Source organism: Hyla sarda, chromosome 2 (genome assembly GCF_029499605.1).
Source record: "Hyla sarda isolate aHylSar1 chromosome 2, aHylSar1.hap1, whole genome shotgun sequence".
NCBI lineage: Eukaryota > Metazoa > Chordata > Amphibia > Anura > Hylidae > Hyla > Hyla sarda.
The window spans coordinates 162,626,646-162,647,955 of record NC_079190.1 but is presented as its reverse complement, the minus strand read 5'-3'; the positions used below and the strand labels follow the sequence as shown (position 1 = coordinate 162,647,955).

At 40.1% G+C, this 21,310-nt stretch overlaps 1 protein-coding gene across 1 annotated transcript in view; it reads right to left on the bottom strand.

Annotated features, from left to right (window-relative positions):
- Window positions 1-10,857: 10,857 nt before the first annotated feature.
- Window positions 10,858-21,310, bottom strand: part of TMTC4 (transmembrane O-mannosyltransferase targeting cadherins 4) — a 170,178-nt gene continuing 159,725 nt past the window's right edge. The window contains 3 exon segments of the mRNA XM_056555675.1: window positions 10,858-14,859; window positions 18,176-18,245; window positions 18,738-18,850. Of these exon segments, the coding sequence (XP_056411650.1) occupies window positions 14,708-14,859; window positions 18,176-18,245; window positions 18,738-18,850 (335 nt within the window). The 3' untranslated portion in view covers window positions 10,858-14,707.

Below are 21,310 nucleotides of genomic sequence, written 5' to 3'. Positions count from 1 at the left end.
GTCACTCCCGCAACCCGCTCCGCTCCGCCCCTCTTCCGGAGGACGTGAGCGGGTGCGGGAAGACGACCCCGGGTGCTGGGGACCCCGATCCCCGACGTCCCTGTTGGGATCGGGGCCCCAGGAGTGACGGCGGCGGTGGCGGCGAGGGACAGTCCTGCAGTATGGATCGTTGGAGGTGAGTGACAGCCTCCTGCTGTTGCTTAGCAACAGTTCCCAGCATGCAACAAGGGCATGCTGGGAGCTGTAGTTATGCAACAGCAGGAGGCAGACCACCACAACTCCCAGCATGCCCTTATGGGCATGCTGGGACTTGTAGTTTTGCAACAGCTGGAGGCACATTCTTTCTATGGAAAAGTGTACCTTCAGCTGTTGTGTAACTACAACTCCCAGCTTGCACAATCAGCTAAAGTGCATGCTGGGAGTTGTAGTGGTGCATCTGGTGGTTGCATAACTACAACTCCCAGCATGCCGGTTGGCTGTCGGTGACTGCTGAGAGTTGTAGTTTTGCAACAGCTGAAGGCACACTGAGTTAAGTAGTAAATCAGTGTGTCTCCAGCTGTTGCATAACTACAATCCCCAGCATCCCCAGCCAATGTAGTATGCCTCCGGCTGTTGCATAACTACAAGACCCAGCATGCCCTTCCGCTGTCCGTACATGCTGGGGGTTGTAGCTTTTGCAACAGCTGAAGGCACACTGGTTGCAAAACACTGAGTTTGTTATCAAACTCGGTGTTTCACAACCTGTGTGTCTCCAGCTGTTGCAAAACTACAACTCCCAGCATGCACTGATAGACCGTACATGCTGGGAGTTGTAGTTTTGCAACAGCTGGATGTTCCCCCCCCCCAATGTGAACGTACAGGGTACACTCACATGGGCGGAGGATTACAGTAAGTATCCGGCTGCAAGTTTGAGCTGCGGCAAATTTTCTGCCGCTGCTCAAACTGCCAGCGAGAAACTACTGTGAACCCCTGCCCGTGCGACTGTACCCTAAAAACACTACACTACACTAACACAAAATAAAATAAAAAGTAAAAAACACTACATATACACATACCCCTATACAACCCCCCTCCCCAATAAAAATGAAAAACCTCTGGTACGCCACTGTTTCCAGAACGGAGCCTCCAGCTGTTGCAAAACAACTACTCCCAGTATTGCCAGATAGCCACTGACTGTCCAGGCATGCTGGGAGTTTTACAACAGCTGGAGGCACCCTGTTTGGGAATCACTGGCGTAGAATTCCCCTATGTCCACCCCTATGCAATCCCTAATTTAGGCCTCAAATGTGCATGGCGCCCTCACTTTGGAGCCCTGTCGTATTTCAAGGCAACAGTTTAGGGACACATATGGGGTATCGCCGTACTCGGGAGAAATTGGGCTTCAAATTTTGGGGGGTATTTTCTGCTATTACCCTTTTTAAAACTGTAAAATTTTTGGGAAAACAAGCATTTTAGGTAAAAAAAAAAATTTTTTTTTTTACATATACAAAAGTCATGAAACACCTGTGGGGTATTAAGGTTCACTTAACCCCTTGTTACGTTCCCCGAGGGGTCTAGTTTCCAAAATGGTATGCCATGTGTTTTTTTTTTTTTGCTGTCCTGGCACCATAGGGGCTTCCTAAATGTGGCATGCCCCCAGAGCAAAATTTGCTTTCAAAAAGCCAAATGTGACTCCTTCTCTTCTGAGACCTGTAGTGCGCCAGCAGAGCAATTTTCACCCCCATATGGGGTGTTTTCTGAATCGGGAGAAATTGGGCTTCAAATTTTGGGGGGTATTTTCTGCTATTACACTTTTTAAAAATGTAAAATTTTTGGGAAATCAAGCATTTTAGGTAAAATTTTTTTTATTTTTTTTACATATGCAAAAGTCGTGAAACACCTGTGGGGTATTAAGGTTCACTTTACCCCTTGTTACGTTCCCTGAGGGGTCTAGTTTCCAAAATGGTATGCCATGTGTGTTTTTTTGCTGTCCTGGCACCATAGGGGCTTCCTAAAGGTGACATGCCCCCCAAAAACCATTTGTCGCTCCTTCCCTTCTGAGCCCTCTACTGCGCCCGCCGAACAATTAACATAGACATATGAGGTATGTGCTTACTCGAGAGAAATTGGGTTTCAAATACAAGTAAAAATTTTCTCCTTTCTACCAATTGCAAAAATAAAAAAATTGGGTCTACAAGAATATGCGAGTGTAAAAAAATGAAGATTTTGAATTTTCTCCTTCACTTTGCTGCTATTCCTGTGAAACACCTAAAGGGTTAATACACTTACTGAATATCATTTTGAATACTTTGGGGGGTGTAATTTTTATAATGGGGTCTTTTATGGGGTATTTCTAATATGAAGACCCTTCAAATCCACTTCAAACCTGAACTGGTCCATGAAAAATAGCGAGTTTGAAAATTTTGTGAAAAATTTCAAAATTGCTGCTGAACTTTGAAGCCCTCTGGTGTCTTCCAAAAGTAAAAACTCATAAATTTTATGATGCAAACATAAAGTAGACATATTGTATATGTGAACCCAAAAATAAATTATTTTGAATATCCATTTTTCTTACAAGCAGAAAGCTTCAAAGTTAGAAAAATTTTTCATTTTTTTCATCAAATTTGGGGATTTTTCACCAAGAAAGGATGCAAGTTACCATAAAATTTTACCACTAAGTTAAAGTAGAATATGTCACGAAAAAACAATCTCGGAATCAGAATGATAACTAAAAGCATTCCAGAGTTATTAATGTTTAAAGTGACAGTGGTCAGAATTGCAAAAAACGCTCCGGTCCTTAAGGTGAAAAAGGGCTCGGTCCTTAAGGGGTTAAAGATGATAACAGACTAACTGAACCACAGATTGGGGGAGGGAAGTATTGTTATAATCAGTGTCACCCACACTACCTGCCTGTACCAATAGGTTAGTGCGAGTGACACTGATGACAGATTCCCAATCCAGATGTGCAAGCCTTGGCGCATCATACCTAAGAAGACTGAAGGCTAAATGAATACATGTGTGGTCTGATATCACCCTAACTCTTGTTCCAAGAGGGCATTAAAGTGCTTCCCCATAAATAAAGGCCCTCAGAGGTTACTTTTGGGTAGTGTACCTCTTGGAAAGAGATTGCTGACTGAAAGAAGCAGGATAGCCATTTGACTCATTGCTCGCCATCTAGGCCATTCTGACCAATCTGTTAGAAGGCCATGGAAGAAGAGGTTACACATGAGGGCAATCACATATGCCGAACAGGCTTCAGATGGCCCAGACAGAGCACCAGTAGAGAGAATTGTTTGATCAGCAGACATGCACAAGCAGCTCCCACAGTTCCTTGTCAGCCATCCAGACACAGGTGACACCTTCATCACACACCCGTTTCTGTCCAGTCCATTTGCAGGTACTTAGCAGAAGAAATTAAATGTCCTGCATCGACAGTCAGCTGTCACCTTCATTTGGAGTTGTGTCATGAATGAGAAAGTACTTCAGTCCTGCCTTTGCTGTAGAGTGAAAAAACAGCTTAGTGATATGTGCAGGACATCCTGCTGCCTCTCATGTGGGTAGGGCCCAGCCTCTAACAAACGACCGGGACCCGTGGCTAATAGCGCGTGACACTGATCATGGTGCCGCGTGCTATTAACCCTTTAGACGCGGCGTTCAAAGTTGATTGCCGCGTCTAAAGTGAAACTAAACTACCCCCGGCTAGCTCAGGGGGCTGTTCGGCACCACCGGGGTGAAATCGCGGCATACCGAACAGCTTAAGAACACGAGGAGGGTCCCCTTACCTGCCTCCTGGTAGTGTCAATAAAAATAAACATATGTGGTATCACCACGTTCAGAAATGTCCGAATTATAAAAATATATAGTTAATTAAACCGCACGGTCAAAGGGGTACCTGCAAAAAAATTCCAAAGACCAAAATAGCGTACTTTTGGTCACTTTTTACATCATGAAAAAATTTATGAAAAAGTCTGATCAACACAAAAAGGAACCAATAAAAACTTCAGATTACAGCGCAAAAAGTGAGTCCTCACACCGCCCCATACGCGGAAAAAAAAGTTATAGGGGTCAGAAGATGGCTATTTTTGAATGTATACATTTTCCTGCATGCAGTGATGATTTTTTCCAGCAGTTTGACAAAATCAAACCTATATAAATAGGGTATCATTTTAACCGTATGGACCTACAGAATAATGATAAGATGTCATAAAAAAAGCCCCCAAAATGTACAAAAAAAATTAGTTTTTTCTTCAATTTTGTCGCACAATGATTTTTATTTTCCATTTAGTCGATTTTTGGGTAAAATGACTGATGTCATTACAAAGTAGAATTGGTGGCGCAAAAATTAAGCCATCATATGGATTTTTAGCTGCAAAATTGAAAGAGGTATGATTTATTAAGGATAAGGAGGAAACAATGAAAGTGCAAAAACGGAAAAAAAAACCTGGTCCTGTGAAATTACACTGTCCACTCAGGAAGCAACACTGATTGACAATCAATGTCACATGCTGTTGTGCAAATGGAACAGACAACAGGTGGAAATTAAAGGCAATTAGCAAGACACCTCCAATAAAGGAGTGGTTCTGCAGGTAGTGACCACAGACAGCTTCTCAGTTCCTAGGCTTCCTGGCTGATGTTTTGGTCACTTTTGACTGCTGGTGGTGCTTTCACTCTAGTGGTAGCATAAGACTGAGTCTACAACCCACAAAAATGGCTCCGGTAGTGCAGCTCATCCTGGATGGCACATCAATGCGAGCTGTGGCAAGGTGGTTTGCTGTGTCTGTCAGCGTAGTGTCTAGAGCATGGAGGTGCTACCAGCAGATAGGCCAGTACATCAGGAGACGTGGAGGAAGCTGTAGGAGGGCAACAACCCAGCAGCAGGACTGCTACCTCTGCCTTTGTGCAAGGAGGAGCTGGAGGAGCACTGCCAGAACCCTGCCAATGACCTCCAGTAGACCACAAATGTGCATGTGTTCACTCTAACAGACTCCATGAGGGCCAGATGTCAACAGGTGGGGGTTGTGCTTACAGCCCAACACCAAGCAGGACGTTTGGCATTTGCCAGAGAACACCAAGATGTCTGGAGATGCCATGGAGAACGTTCTGCCCCCCGCAACATCCTCCAGCATGACCGGTTTGTCGGTGGGTCAATAATGTAAGTAATGGTGTGGGGTGGCTTTTTTTTTTGGGGGGGGGGGGGGCGCACAGCCCTCCATGTGCTTGCCAGAGATAGCCTGACTGCCATTAGGTACCGAGATGAGATCCTCAGACCCCTTGTGAGACCACATGCTGGCGCGGTTGGCCCTGGGTTCCTCCTAATGCAAGACAATGCTAGACCTCATGTGACTGAAGTGTGTCAGCAGTTCTTGCAAGAGGAAAGCATTGATGCTATGGACTGGCATGCCCGTTCCCCAGACCTGAATCCGATTGAGCACATCTGGGACATCATGTCTCGCTCCATCCACCAACGCCACGTTGGACCACAGACTGTCCAGGAGTTGGAGGATGCTTTAGTCCAGGTCTGGGAGGACAACCCTCAGGAGACCACCTCATCAGGAGCATGCCCAAGCGTTTTAGTCATACGGGTACATGGAGGCAACACAAACACACACACACACACACACACACACACACACACTACTGAGCCTCATTTTGACTTGTTTTAAGGACATTACATTAACCCATTAAGGACCAAGCATTTTTCAGTTTTTGCATTTTCTTTTTTCCTCCTTACATTTTAAAAATCATAACCCTTTAAATTTTGCACCAAAAAATCCATTTGATGGCTTTTTTTGCACCACCAAGTCTACTTTGTAATGACATCAGTCATTTAACCCAAAAATCTATGGCGAAATGGAGAAAAAAAATTGTGCGACAAAATTGAAGAAAAAACACCATTTTGTAATTTTTGGGGGCTTCCATTTCTACGCAGTACATTTTTCGGTAAAAATGAAACCTTATCTTTATTCTGTAGGTCTATACGATTAAAATGACACCCTACTTATATAGGTTTGATTTAGTTGTACTTCTGGAAAAAATAACTACATGCACGAAAATGTATGCATTTAAAATTGTCCTCTTCTGACCCCTATAACTTTTTTATTTTTCCACGAACAGGGCTGCATGAAAGCTCATTTTTTTTTGCGTCATAATCTGACGTTTTTACTGGTACCATTTTTGTTTTGATCTGACTTTTTGATCACTTTTTATTCATTTTTTGATGGTATAAAACTGACCAAAAATAAGCTATTTTGGATTTTTGGCATTTTTTTGCGCATACACCATTGACCGTGCGGTTTAATTAACAATATATTTTTATGGTTTGGATATTTACCAACACGGAGATACCACATGCTTGTTTTTATTTAAATGGGGGTGATTCAGATTTTTTATTAGGGAAGGTGTTAAATCACATTTATTAACTTTTTAAAAAAAATTTTTATGTAGTGTTATAGCCTCCTCTAGCGGCTATAAAACTGCATGCATTGATCTCTTACACTGTTCAATGCATTGCCATAGGAATGCATTGATCAGTATTTTCTGCGCTTGATTGCTCAAGCCTGGATTTCAGGCTTAGAGCAATCAAACGCCGATCGGACAGCCGGGAGCAAGGTAACACACCTCCCACTGTCCTGTCAGCTGTTCAGGATGCCGCGATTTCACCGCAGCGATCCTGAACAGCTCCGCTGAGCTAACCAGAAGTATTCTCCAGTTTTAGACGCCGTAATTAACTTTGATTTTCACATCTAAAGTGTTAATACCGGACATCAGCCCGATCGGTGATGTCCGGTATTAGCCGCGGGTCGTGGTTGCTGATAGCAACCGGGACCCCACAGATACGAAGCGCGCCCAGCTTCTGAGCCTGCTTCACAGATCGGGAGCCGGCCAAAGGACTAAATTACGTCCATTGGTCGTTAAGGGGTTAAAGTTGGATCAGCCTGTAGTGTGGTTTTCCACTTTGATTTTGAGTGTGATTCCATATCAGACCTCCATGGGTTGATAAATTTGATTTCCATTGATAATTTTTGTGTGATTTTGTTGTCAGCACATTCAACTATGTAAAGATGAAAGTATTTCATACGATTAGTTCATTCATTTAGATCTAGGATGTTTTATCTTAGTGTTCCCTTTATTTTTTTGAGCAGTGTATATACACTCTTTTTGACACCTATTACTTTGAACGTTATAGAGGATTATTATTAAAAGTTACATATTAAGCACACCCTGAGCACACTAATTTTGTACTCTCACTTTTGGATATTTATGTTTGCTGGGTGACTTAGTATGCCAAGCATCGTCTAACGTGGGTCCTAACCCCATTCCCGTCTATCTCATTTTGCTTCCAATTGGCAATTTTTTTGCAGAATAATGCTGACTCAGAGGTGGCTCTAGACTTTGTGAGGACTTAGGTCAAACTCAATCATGATGCCCTATCCCCAGGCCTGTGAATTTAAGAGAATGGCGATGCATACAGTGTATTAATCACCGCTCACCAGTGGTGCACACAAGATTTTCTAAAGGAGTGGGATTTAAAAAAATAATACCTCCACAACAGGATGACATATTACTACTGCAGTGACTAATTCTATCAAACTGTTATTAAATGAATCCCACTATACAGAGACCAATAGCACCACATCACCATGACCACTTACCACTGACACTACCACCATATAGTGATGGGATAATACTACCATAAGGATAATGATTAAAAAAACACTATACACAAACCAGTATCACCCATAACACCACTATACAAGGGACAAATAATTGCATTACACCAAGACTAACATTACCACCATATAGTGACAGGATAATACAACCATACTGAATAAAACCACTATACACAGACCAGTATCACCAACAGCACCACTATACAAGAGACAAATATTTGTACCACACCATGATTACCACCATTACCACCATAAAGTGACTTGATAATATCATACGGACACTAAATAAAAACCTCTGTACACAGTCAGTGCTGACCCCGGCTTTACACAGACTCTACAGACTATATAAGTGATTACATATAGTTACAGGTGACTCGCAGGTTATGTCTTCTTTAATTTGTCGTTCACTTTATTTTTCTTCTCCATATGGCCCAGACAGTCATGATTATTAAAATATGATACATGATCGTAAAAGTAGCAGCAGTGGCTCCCCTTTTAGCTAGTAAAAGAAGCAGCAGCCCCAGCCCCTTAAGATAGTAAAAGTAGCAGCCTGAGGCTCTTTTAGGTAGTAAAAGTAGCAACCCCTTTAGGTGGTATTAGTAGGACAGCCCCCTTGACAATAGCAAAAAAACAAAAACAAAGTTACTCCCCTTGTCACCTGGCTCCTGTAGTCCACAGTATGGCCTCTTCTGTCTTCACCTCTGGTCAGTGCGTCACATGCGCCAGAGCACAAAGGAAAGACACTGTGCCGCTTGTGGTTGCCTACATAATGTGCAAGGCCAGAAGAGTGATTGACAGAGCGAGGAGCCAATGGCTTTTCGCTCTGTCAAAGCAGCCAAGTGCCACATTTAACTATAGACACGTCTAAGACAACTCCTATAGCTAAATGTGTCCCGGACAAGCGGCTCTTCAGAGTGGCGGTGAGTTAGTAGTCAGCGAGGCCTTAGGCGGCCGCCTAACTCGCCTAATGAGAGAGCCGCCTCTGTGCTGACCCACACATTGCAAGGGTTTTACTAAATTTATTGCCAATTACACATTTATGGGATCAGCTGGGATGCCAGTTTTAGGAATCTACAAGTATGCAGCCTCTACAGGCCCAGTGGCATTATCTGTGGGAAAATGTGCCACAGGATGCCATACGGAACCTGCATGCCTTCATGCTCAACATTACACCACCAGCCTAAACTGTTGATACAAGGAATGATAGTTCCATGCTTTCATGTTGAAATGGAGAAGTATCAGACCAAGCAATGTTCTTCCAGTTTTCCATTGTACAATTTTAGTAAGCCTGTGCAAATTGTAGCATGTCTCACACTGGAATCGGGGTCACAAGTCAAGGAGGATTCTTGATGTTGTGACGTTAAATGCATGACCCTGCTCTGCACACCTCCCCCCAAGTGATTAAAGCAAGCATGCACCTTAAGGCAATGTTCACACGTCGGAATTTCCATGCGGAAATCTGCACAGAGATTTTGCAGCTGCAGACTATTGTATTCCACTGGATTCTGCTGCGCTGTGCACACAGGTTCATTCTTTCTGCGGACACTGGAATCAGAATTTCTGATTCGAGTGTCTGCAGAAAGAATGAACCTGTCCATTCTTTCTATGGACTCCACACAGAATGCATTGCTGTCTATAAGACATGTTATGTCGGCGTCTGCAATCTGCAGAATGTCCACTCGGAGAGTTTCCGTGCAGACATTCTGCCGTGTGAACCTGGCCTAATGGAACCTGGCCTACGGGCTGTAGCTTCTAACACAGAGTCCCCAAGTTCACTAACAAACTTTTTTTTTCCTGCCAAATGGTTCTTAGGGCTCTCAGTCACAATTATTTTTTTTACTGGACCATATACTTTTACTGTAAATTACATGTTATGTATTAAAATTACATTCCTTATAAATATATAAAACATTTTTTATACACATATTGCTATGGAGTTCTGCTGTAGAATATTAACATGCATCAAACAGCTAATAGACCATATTTTTTGTCAGTCAAAAATAAAGGTGGCCCACGCACACATTCATTTATGAAGTGGCCCACTGTAGAAAAGAATTGGACGCCCATTCTCTAATGTGTATTGTGCAGTTTTAAAATGGGGTAATTTATGAGGTGTTTCAACATAGAGGCCCCCCTCAAATCGATCTTAGAAGTGAATTTGTCCCTAAATATATCTGTTTTGTAAATTTTCAAGAAAATGACAAAAACTGCAAAAATTAGGAGCATAAAGCAAACATATGGTAAATGTTAATTATTAACTACTTTATGTGGCGTGACTTTTGTAGAACATTTTTCATTTTGAAAAATGCACATAATGGTTCGGGACATGCCTCCTTTTTGGCGACCGCATCCCCTTTTCCCGATGACCACGCCCCTTTTCCGGGTTCTCTCAGTAAAACGGAGAGTTTGCCAGGTGTTTTTCTATTTTGGCACAAATTCTGAAGCAATGTCCCAGAATCTGGTGCACAAAACATGTCGGTTTACAATAGTGAATTTGTGATGAAAAGACAGATTTCCAGAATCACTTGAATAAGTAAAATCATCTTGAAGTTAAAACCTCATATATATCAGATACGTCCCCTATCTGGGGACCATATATTAAAAGTATTTTTGAGAATGTGGGCCAATTTCGAAGCTTGCTTCTGTCGCCCTATGCATTGACCCCATTTGGCAGTATCTTCGGGTACCATATGGGGTCAATGACCAAAACTAGCCAAATTTTGTCTGTAAATAAAGGGAGCTATTTTTATTCAAGCAAAAAACACAATTAAAGGGGTATTCCAAGAAATTTTTTTTTATAACAACTGGCTCCAGAAAGTCAAACAGATTTATAAATTACTTCTATTAAAAAATCTTAATCCTTCCAATAATTATCAGCTGCTGAAGTTGAGTTGTTCTTTTCTGTCTGGCAATAGTGCTCTCTGCTGACATCTCTGCTGGTCCCGGGAACTGCACAGAGTAGAAGAGGTTTGCTATGGGGATTTGCTTCTACTCTGGACAGTTCCAGAGACAGGTTTCATCAGAGAGCACTTAGAAAAGAACAACTCAACTTTAGCAGCTCATAAGTACTGAAAGGATTAAGATTTATTTTAATAGAAGTAATTTACAAATCTGTTCTGGAGCCATTTGAAAAAGCTATTACATTTATAGTTCTGAATAGAACATGGTTTTATAGTTACCAGAAATATTTCCACAAGAGATTCTAAAACAATTTCATATTTTTTTATTTCAAATGTACGGCTACAGAGGGAAAATAGTGAAAAACAAATGGTAAACAATATAACAGACATAAATAGGAACCTGACAAACCTAAAGATCATACAATGCTGTGAAATGCACCCATACAGGGTTGTACAGAGCTAATGTATAAAACAAATTAAGGTTCATGGTGCAAATATGAAGTAATCTGCACAAACAATGCAGAAAAAGATCTTGCTGCTTAAAGGGGTATTCCAGGCAAAACCTTTTTTTATATATATCAACTGGCTCTGGAAAGTTAAACAGATTTGCAAATGACTTTTATTAAAAAATCTTGTGCATGATGGGAGAATATCCCATCATAGGAACTGCACAGCTCCCGGGACGTGAGTCATCAGAGAGCAGTTAGACAGAAAACAACAACTCAACTTCAGAAGCTAATAACTATTGGAAGGATTAAGATTTTTTTAATAGAAGTAATTTACAAATTGTTTAACTTTCCCGGAGCCAGTTGATATATAAAAAAAGTTTTGGCCTGGAATACCCCTTTAATGGTGACGGGACTAGCTTTGGTCTCCAAACTACAGAATGACTTATTAACTACAAATATAGAAGACTAGAATAAAAAGAACACACATCTGTCACATTTAAAAGGCTTTTACAGGAAGAGAAGTCATCTTACTGCTACATGGCCCTCTCAAGTTAAAATCACACTGAAATGGAAGACACTGGCAGTCATCTTTAGAGATGAGCGTAGTTACAGTGATTCCCTTTGTCAAGAACTTCTCGGCTCAGCAGTTGATGACTTATCCTGCATAAATGAGTTCAGCTTTCAGGTGCTCCGGTGGGCTGGAAAAGGTGGATACAGACCTGGGAGACCTAGTTCGGACGAATCGAATCACTGTAACTTCGCTCATCTCTAGTCATCTTCATCAGGGCATGAAGCTTGTGGTATGTATGTACAGTTGCAAGAAAAAGTAAGTAATCCCTTTGGAATTACCTGGAATTTTGCATTAATTACTAATAAAGTAACATCTGATAAAATGGTTAGATTGTTTGCTGATAATTGTGACAATCAGACCACATTTTATTAGTCAATTGCAGGAATCAAGGTTATTCCAAAGGGGTCACATACTTTTTTGCAACTGTATATACACAATGAACCTTTTGCTATTATTGTAAGTGATGTATTTAGGCTAGGACAGGAGTATGGAGATTGTGATCTGTTGCTAAGCAATAGCTCACACGATATATGTATGACTGCTTAAAAACACAACAACAAAAAAAACTAAATCTTTTGTTACAGATTTTGAAAGTGAATGGGAAAACTCTAAAAGCAGTTATAGGACAACAATGCATAATCTCACATATCGTGGCTTATATGCAAAACTCAGAAGAACTGCATTTGTTCCACTTTTATACAGAAAAACACACATTATTAAACAAACCTGTGCAAGATGGCTCCATAACTAAATAAATACACAATTCACAATAAGATCACACATTATAAGGCTGGATGCATGTTATAAATAGACAATGGGGGGAACTTATTTGCTCAGTTTCCTGAGCTACATATATATTGCTAAAGCCAACGATAGGCTGTTTTTACCAGTGTGTAATTCCCCATTAGTTGATCTATTTTATGGCCAGTAAGCCAATAGTACCTAAACCACATAATACACTATCCTTGATTTAAGCTTGCGATTTTTTTGTGTTTAAACTTAAAAAGTTGCATTTAATAAATTCAGCACATAATATAGACCCGGTCACAAATGGATAATCAGCACGAGTCACATAAATCTCTAAAAGGATGCAAAAATTTGGGCCAATTCAAAGTAAAATACCCAGCATATAGCAATGATTAATTCCCCCAATGGCTGTTTTCTTGACACACATAAATAAAAGGGGAGTATCATGACATAACACGACTCCACCTCCGTGTGACGTCACGCCTCACCCCCTCAATACAAGTCTATGGGAGGGGCCATCACGCCACGGGGCGAGTAGTGACATCATAATACTCTGGCCCCGTGGTAGTCATGCTACACATGCTTAGCATCCAGCGTTAAGGAGAGCTCACAAAGGTGGGTGGGTAAAGACAGATTGCCGGGATCCCCATCGGAGGGTCCCCCGCGATCATGCATCTTATCCCCTATACTTTGGATAGGGGATAAGATGTATTGGGGCCGGAGTACCCCTTTAAAGCTTGTTTAAGATTCTCCTAGAAAAAAAAAATAGCCACAATGGCACATGCAGCATATATACACAGAAGAAATAAATAAAGCAGTTAAGAAATCTGTTCAGTTGTGTTCTACAGCTAGAGTGTAGCATTTCTAACAGTCTTCACTGGTGTAAACCATTGTAGTGAAAAGATAAAAAGTGTGCATATAATAAAGCAAGTTCATCTGAATGAGACACACTGGCAAAAATGGTGCAGCTCACAATTATTCACTAGCCGAGGTAAATGGGCAAAAACCTATACTCAAGGTGTGCTATAATGTGTATCAAAAAAGAGAGAGAAGTAGCCCAACCTCAAGGATAGTGAGAAATAGTATAATATTTAATAATATTTGACTAAGACAAAAAAAATCCCCTCACAGGGCCCTTGTAGGAGGAATATTATATAAAATACACATACGGTAGCATATATATTCATTCAGAATATGTGGACAATTGTTACTGTATAGCCATCTGATAGTTCGGCAATATTCAGGCAATGTTGGGCCAAATTTTATATATTGGTAATGCAATACAAGTTATAGGTCCATATGTTAATTATAAAATCCTGCCACTCTACTGTGTTACACAATATTACCAGCTGTCGCTATAGATGCCGTCTCCTTTCATTGTGGAACACAGGCAGACTTTCATGCGCTTGCAGGCGCCGAGTGTGGCTGGTCCAGATTGCGCTGGACCCGGTGGATGTCGCACAGAAACTCTGAGGGTGCGTATATATTCTGATGGATGGCAATTCCTCATGGTGTCAGCATCTGACATCAGCAAGGAATGGAAGCGGTGAGTGAAGCACAGGAGTGGTGGGTGGAGCACAGAATTGGCAGGTGGAACACAGGAGCAGCAGATGGATCTCTAGAATGGCAGATGGATCTCTGAAGCGAGAGGATGGATCACAATGGTGGATCACAAAAACAACAGATCACGAACAGCAGCAGGTATATTGTAGTATCACCGTATAGGTCTCCATATAGCTTGTTCGGACTAATAGGCTTACAGTCCACAAAACCGCAATGTGTCTTTTTCAGATTAACGTGTTTCAGGGTATTCGACCCCTTCCTCAGTAGCTATGCTAGTAAATAAAAAGTTCATTGTATATATAGCAGTTCAGTCTTTATTAACAGGTGAAGAGGGTGTCATCTTTAAAAGAAGGTTATGGATCACAGGAATGGGAAATGATTTGTTCATGCACACTTAGCAATAGGCTTGAATTCCCACCTAGTAATACGAATTAATCGCATGATACGACACTTATGTATATAAATTCATTTATACACATAAGTGTTGTATAATGCGATTAATTCGTATTACTATTTATATTACTATTATAATAATTCACGGTCTTAGTCAAACATTATTAATATATTAATATTAAATATTGAACTATATCTCACTATCCTTGAGGATGGGATACTTCACTCTCTCTTCATCTGAATGAGACTTTTACCTCTCCTCCCATTCTCAAAAAGGTCACCTGACGAAAACTATTACCTACACCTGGCGATCCCTTGGTGGTTATTGTGTACTTTCTAGAGAATATTTCCTGTGTAAAGAGACAGCATATGTACAAGAAAATTCTATTAGGTGTAGAGTTCTGGTAATCACATTTTATTGTACTGTTGAGCTTTTTACATATGCCTCTTTTTTGGCTGCTGGTCCAGTTTTCGTTTCAGCAGATTGTAGTTCTCCTTGGTCCCAGAGGCAGAAGGATCTAACTTCATGGAAATTTCATAGTATTTCTTGGCCAGGTCAAGACGCCCCCAGCGATGGTAAAGCACAGCTGCAATACATACAATTTACAATGTTTAAGCAAACAGAAAATATTTAAGAAAAAGCAAATGCATGTATTATTAAAGGGGTACTTCGGTGGAAAACTTTTTTTTTTAAATCAACTGGTGCCAGAAAGTTAAACAGTTTTGTAAATGACTTCTATTAAAAAATCTTTACCCTTTCAGTACTTTTTAGCAACTGTATGCTGGGGAAATTATGTAAAAAACTTTTTTGAAATTCCCAGATCCCCACCAATTGCTAGAATGAGGGACACGGGTTCACAATATTCCTGGCCACAAGAACATTTTCGTGTGCTGCTATACCAAAGTCTAAGACACTGAAGACACATCTTTTTGAGATTTAAATAGTGCAGTTGACAGTACTACGGCAACAACATAACAGCACATTTCACATACAGGATCTGGTGAGATACTGTAATTTTTACTTTATATATATATTTTTTTTTACTTCAATAGGTTAATTTAATAAAACCAAACGATAGGGGCTAGATTTTATTTTTCTAATGTGAACTCTTTGGCTAGGTTCACACCTACAGTAATGGAAACAAAACAGGTCCTGTTCACATTATATGCAGCAAAGATATATATTGTGAGGGTCCCTGCCATATACCTACATAAAGCTGTGACATATACCAGTGTATACACATTAAAAGGAAACATTTTGCTAATAGGCTTGTATCATAAATGTATCATACAAAGCATTTTTCCACTGTATATCTTTATAGGGAATAGCACAGTCTACTGTGCCACTATATACTGAAGAAACAAAAATGCTGATGTATACAAGCCTGACAGAGGCAAATAGGGTCCTACACATCTGCTATACTTGTTTTTCCTGGTATACATGCCAAATGTAGGTCTGAGTGTAATGTGAACAGAGTGTGAAAAATGTATGCCTCAGCTGAACGTCAAAATCGTGGTGCAAACCTAGCCTTACTGAAGTTTTCTCTTCTGTTTTCTTCACAGAAGACAGTTGGTCTCTTTTTACTTTGGGGCACATGATCTGTGTGTCAAGCAATGATGAATGCTGAGAAGCGCGGTGTGTATGTAATCTAATGAGATGTTCTACATGGACTGCTGTGCTAGACAACCTCAATTAAGAGTGCTATTCAAACACAGCTGCACCACCGCTCTGTAGCAGCTCCTCTCCTCCCGTATTTTATATTGTAAAATGCATCAGACATTATCTCATTCTGCTTGGATTCAGCACTGGACTGGACAGGTGCACTAGAGATCATTTCTCCCCATACACACACTCTGTGCAGTACAAATATATTCTCATGGTATTTGGATATAAAGGTCTTCAGCCTCTCTCTCTTATCATTACTGGATGTTCTCTCACTGTCCTGAGTAATATTCGCTATTCATTAAAGAGTCCAACACAGGTGAGATGTGGTCTGGCACTGCTCTACTTAGGTGCTTCCCAACATTTCCCTCCACTGGTATAGCATCCTGATCCTGCAGTGTAGCGTGGTGCTGACCGTTAATCTGGCAAGTCCATAAGATACAGCAAACAGAAGAATGGATATAGCACTCACCAATACGCCTAACTTCTTCTTTATTATAATTCCTCACATGCATGGAACAGACTTAGACATACAGCAGTGGGGGTGTATAGAAGTCTGTTCTCTGCATGTAAGTAGAAGAAGATCCCGGCACACCAAAGTTAGATGCAAATTATTTTTCTTTTTTATTCAAGCATAAAGTAACGCAGCACGCATTACGGCCTCTACAGCCTTTTTCAACTGCAACGGCTGCAGAGGCCGGAATGCTTGAATAAAAAAGAAAAATTATTTGCATCTAACTTTGGTGTGCCGGGATCTTCTTCTACTTACATTGGATACCTAATCCCTGGCACCCGCATTGATCCAAGTGCCGACCTAATACTCTGTGGACTGTTCTCTGCATGTAACTATAATAAAGAAGTAACTATAATAAAGAATTAGTTTGCAGTACCGGTGAGTGCGATATCATTTGTTCTGTTTGCTGTATCCTATTCATTAAAGAGTACCTGTCATCAATGTGATTCTTTATGTAAAGTTATGCCTTTTTATCATATCTTCTCTTTTTTTTTATCTACATTTCCTCTGTCTCTGTTCTTTGGGGTTCGGCAGGCCCCGCAGAGCCTTCGGACATATGCGGGTATTGGTTCAAGTCTAAACTCCGGAAGTGTGGGTGGGGCGGGACATTAGTGCGGCTCTACAGATCTCTAGCTTCCTGGGGGCACAGGGCTCTCAGAACACACTGCAGGCAGAACTGCTCTGATCTCCCTTCTCTCTATATGTCTCACGCTGTGCATAACAGAGAGGAGGGGACTCGCACAGCCTGCCTGCTGTGATTGGCTCCCTGTTCTATGCGTGCTCCCAAGCGCAGCATAGAACAGGGAAGGGCAGAAGATTTACTAGGCAGGCTTCAGGTGAAGTCACGCCAGCCAGGTAATGCCCCCCTGAGGCCAAAAAAGCTCACAGGCAGTGAGCAGGCGTTAGAAGCATAAAACTAAAGAGATACTGGGAGAAATGACAAAAGGAAAAGTGTGGGGGACTCAGGATGAAGAGGGGAACACACAAGGAACAGAATAAACCCTCTTTACTTGGTGGCAGGTATGACAATAATGGTACCACTTGTATTTTATTCATGGCTAACAGAAATGTCCATAATAACTTAGAGATCAATATGTTTAATAATTCTGTATGGAATATGCACCTTGATCACAAAGCTGTGATTAGTAATACAGGGGATCTGCTATAGGTGCTGTTGAAATGTACATGAAATATATATTAAGTAGAGTTAATCATCTCATCAACGGCTTGAAAAATAATTTGATTGACCTAAGGAGCAACTGTGTTTAGCCAGGTCCACTTTCTCCACAGTGCTGCCGCCTTTCATGAGCATTTTAACTCAGCGTGCCCTGAAAACTTTGACAGAGTAGTGCTGTAAGAAAGAGCAGGCCTCAAAGGGGCTCTTTACATTTTTTTTATTCTATTCATGCAGTTCCTAAACAAAGAGTCTGCACAAGGAGGCCCTTACAGTGCTAACAGTCATCTCCTCATAATGGAAAGGCTTCACTCAGATAGGTGGGCCTTTTGTGCACACGTATTTTTGATTGAAATTGATTTTACCCTTTTCAATTACTACACAGTGAGAATGGACTGTTAAACATATGCCTTTTGACGTTTCATTCTCGACATTGTTTGATAATTAATTTTCCACTCCATCAATAGGAAAATATCTCACAGTATATGTGTCGACAGTGTGACAGTTTATTCTGTTTTAAAATGTAAATGATGGACTCGGAAAGGCTCTTACCCAAATTGCCGTGATAGCTTGCAGATGAGGGGTGAGCTTCAATGGCTCTGAGGAACAAGCCTTCAGACTCCTGAAATAAAACAAAAAGAAAACCTGTACAGTTGGTTGGACAAAGAAATATGCATTATTCATAAGACAAGTTTTAAAATGCTTTCACTTTTATCTTATAATGGAGATAAATTTGTGATAAATATAGTATTTGCCCCAACAGAAATGCTGTATTAGCTTTTATGTAAATATCTGTATTTATTAATGAGTTGGTACAAACAATGAAACCATACCCGACAGATAACAAAAGAACACTGCCCTCATGTGGTCAAAATGTCAGACTGAGATAAAAAGAAGGCCTTAAAGTACATTTCATTCTATATAAAATACTAGCATAAAATATGTACAAAATGCACAAAAAACTCACAACTTATTGACAATGCTTACTAAAGGACTTCAGCAGCCAGTAGTAAAGTGATGCCTGTAGGTTACAGTCAAAAAGTACAAGGACAGATCAGCATGCAGCCATACATCAATAGTCATGAACATTCAGGGCATAGTATACTAGACATACCTTGTATTTCTGCGCCTTTCCAAGCACATTGGCTAATGAAAATGTGATTGAATGATCATGCGGTAACAGTTTTAAGGCTTCCCTTCCTATAGCTTCCGCCTGAGCTAAATTGCCTGAACAAGGAAAAAAAAAAAGGGAAAATGAAAATTGTTGTTAAAACAGGGTTCAAAGCAACACAAAAGAACATATTCTAAACATCATAAAAATGAAAGTACTGTAAGTTGAAATGTGTGCATATTATATTCTGTTCCAACAGAGTTATGTCATTTGTTATGATCACTAATACCCATAAACCAGCCTGCCTTTTGACTCAAAGATTGACACATTACATTGCCAGCCTAACTTAAAATTGGCTTGTTAAAGGGGTACTCCGGTGGAAAACAATTTTAAATCAATTGGAGCCAGAAAATTAAACAGATTTGTAAATTACTTTTATTTAAAAATCTTAATCCTTCCAGTACTTATTAGCTGATGTATGAACCAGGGGAAGTTATTTTCTTTTTGAATTAAATTTCTGTCTGACCACAGTGCTCTCTGCTGACACCTCTGTCCATGTGAGGAACTGTCCAGAGCAGGAGAGGTTTGCTATGGGGATTTGCTCCTGCTCTAGATTGTTTCCGACATGGACAGAGGTGTCAGCAGAGAGCACTGTGGTCAGACAGAAAAGACATTTAAAAAATAACTTACAGAGCATACAGCAGCTGATAAGCTCTGGAAGAATTAAGATTTTTAAACAGAAGTCATTTACAAATTTGTTTAACTTTCTGGCATCAGTTGATTTAAAAAAAAATTCCACTGGCGCACCCCTTTAAAGATCAAGTTGCTTGATCCTTATTCCCCTTTCTGTTCCACTTTGGTCAAATCAACAAAAGTTTGCAGCCATTTTCAGGATAAGTTCATTTTAATTTTACGGGCTGACAAATCCAAATATACTGTATGCTGCATAAAAATATGCAAATATGTACCTATATGTTTGGAACAGATTGTCATTACATACAAAAAGTGCAGTACTATCTAGAAATAACCTGCCAAACATATTCTTAAAAGAAAAGACTCCTCTAACCCCTTAACTCCTTAGCCTGTTTTGACCTTAAATCTTAATCCTTCCAGTACTTATTAGCTGCTGTATGCTCCACAGGAAGTTCTTTTCTTTTTTACTTTGATTTCTGTCTGACCACAGTGCTCTCTTCTGACACCTCTGTCCATGTCAGGAACTGTCCAGAGCAGAGTAGGTTTGTTATGGTGATTTGCTCCTACCCTGAACAGTTCCTTAAATGGACAGAGGTGTCAGCAGAGAGCACTGTGGTCAGGCAGAAAGGAAATTCAAAAAGAAAATAGCCTCCTGTGAAGTATACAGCAGCTGATAAGTACTGGAAGGATTAAGATCTTTTAATAGAAGTAATTTGCAAATACGTTTAAACTTTCTGCCACCAGTTCATTAAAAAAAATTATGTTTTCCAGCGGAGTAACCCTTAATGACCAAGGCAAATTTTCAAAATATGACGTATCCACTTATTTGGTAATAACTTTGGAATGCTTTTATTGAGATTGAAGTTTTTCTGAGATTGTTTTTTTTTTGTGACTTTACATTCGTGGAAAATTTTCATTGATTTTAATTCACATCTACAATATGTCTACTTTATGTTCCCATCATTTGAAAACATTCTTTTAAGAAAATGTAAACGTAAAGAAAGATATTAGGAATAACAGTACTTGGAAGACTGGACATATTAATATTGAAAAAGAGGTTAGTTATTCCTAATATCTTTCCTTATGTTTACATTTTCTTAAAATGGCATTTTGAAATGTATAAACCCGTGATAACACATGTTCAATTTTCAATAAAACTTAATTGAAAAGGAAAACACTCTTACTTTTTTAGAATGTTAGAAGGTTTATAGGTTTAGCAGCAATTTTCCAGATTTTCAAGAAGATTTCAAAGTCAGATTTTTCAGGGACCAGTTCAGTTCTGGAGTGGAATTGAGGGGCCAGTATGTTAGATATCCCCATAAATCACCCCATTTTAAAAACTGCTCCCCTTAAAGTAGTCAGAAAAAACATTAAAGAAGTTTATTAAAGGGGTACTCTGGTGGAAAACTTTTTTTTTAATGAACTGGTGCCAGAAAGTTAAACAGATTTGTAAATTACTTCTATTAAAAATCTTAATGATACTTCAGTACCTTTTAGCAGCTGTTTGCTACAGAGGAAAATCTTTATTTATTTTTTATTTATTTTTTGTGTTGTCCCCAGTGCTCTCTGCTGACACCTGATGCCCGTATCAGGAACTGTTCAGAGCAGGAGAAATCCCCATAGCAAACCTATGCTACTTTGGACAGTTCCTGACATGGACAGAGGTGTCAGCAGAGAGCACTGTGGACAACAAAAAAAAGAAATTCAAAAAGTAAAGAATTCCCTCTGTAGCATAAAGCTGCTAAAAAGTACTAAAAGGATTAAGATTTTTTAATAGAAGTAATTTACAAATCTGTTCAACTTTCTGGCACCAGTTCATTAAAAAAAATGAAATAAAATAAAAAGTTTTCCACCAGAGTACCCCTTTAAGTGTTTCACAGAAA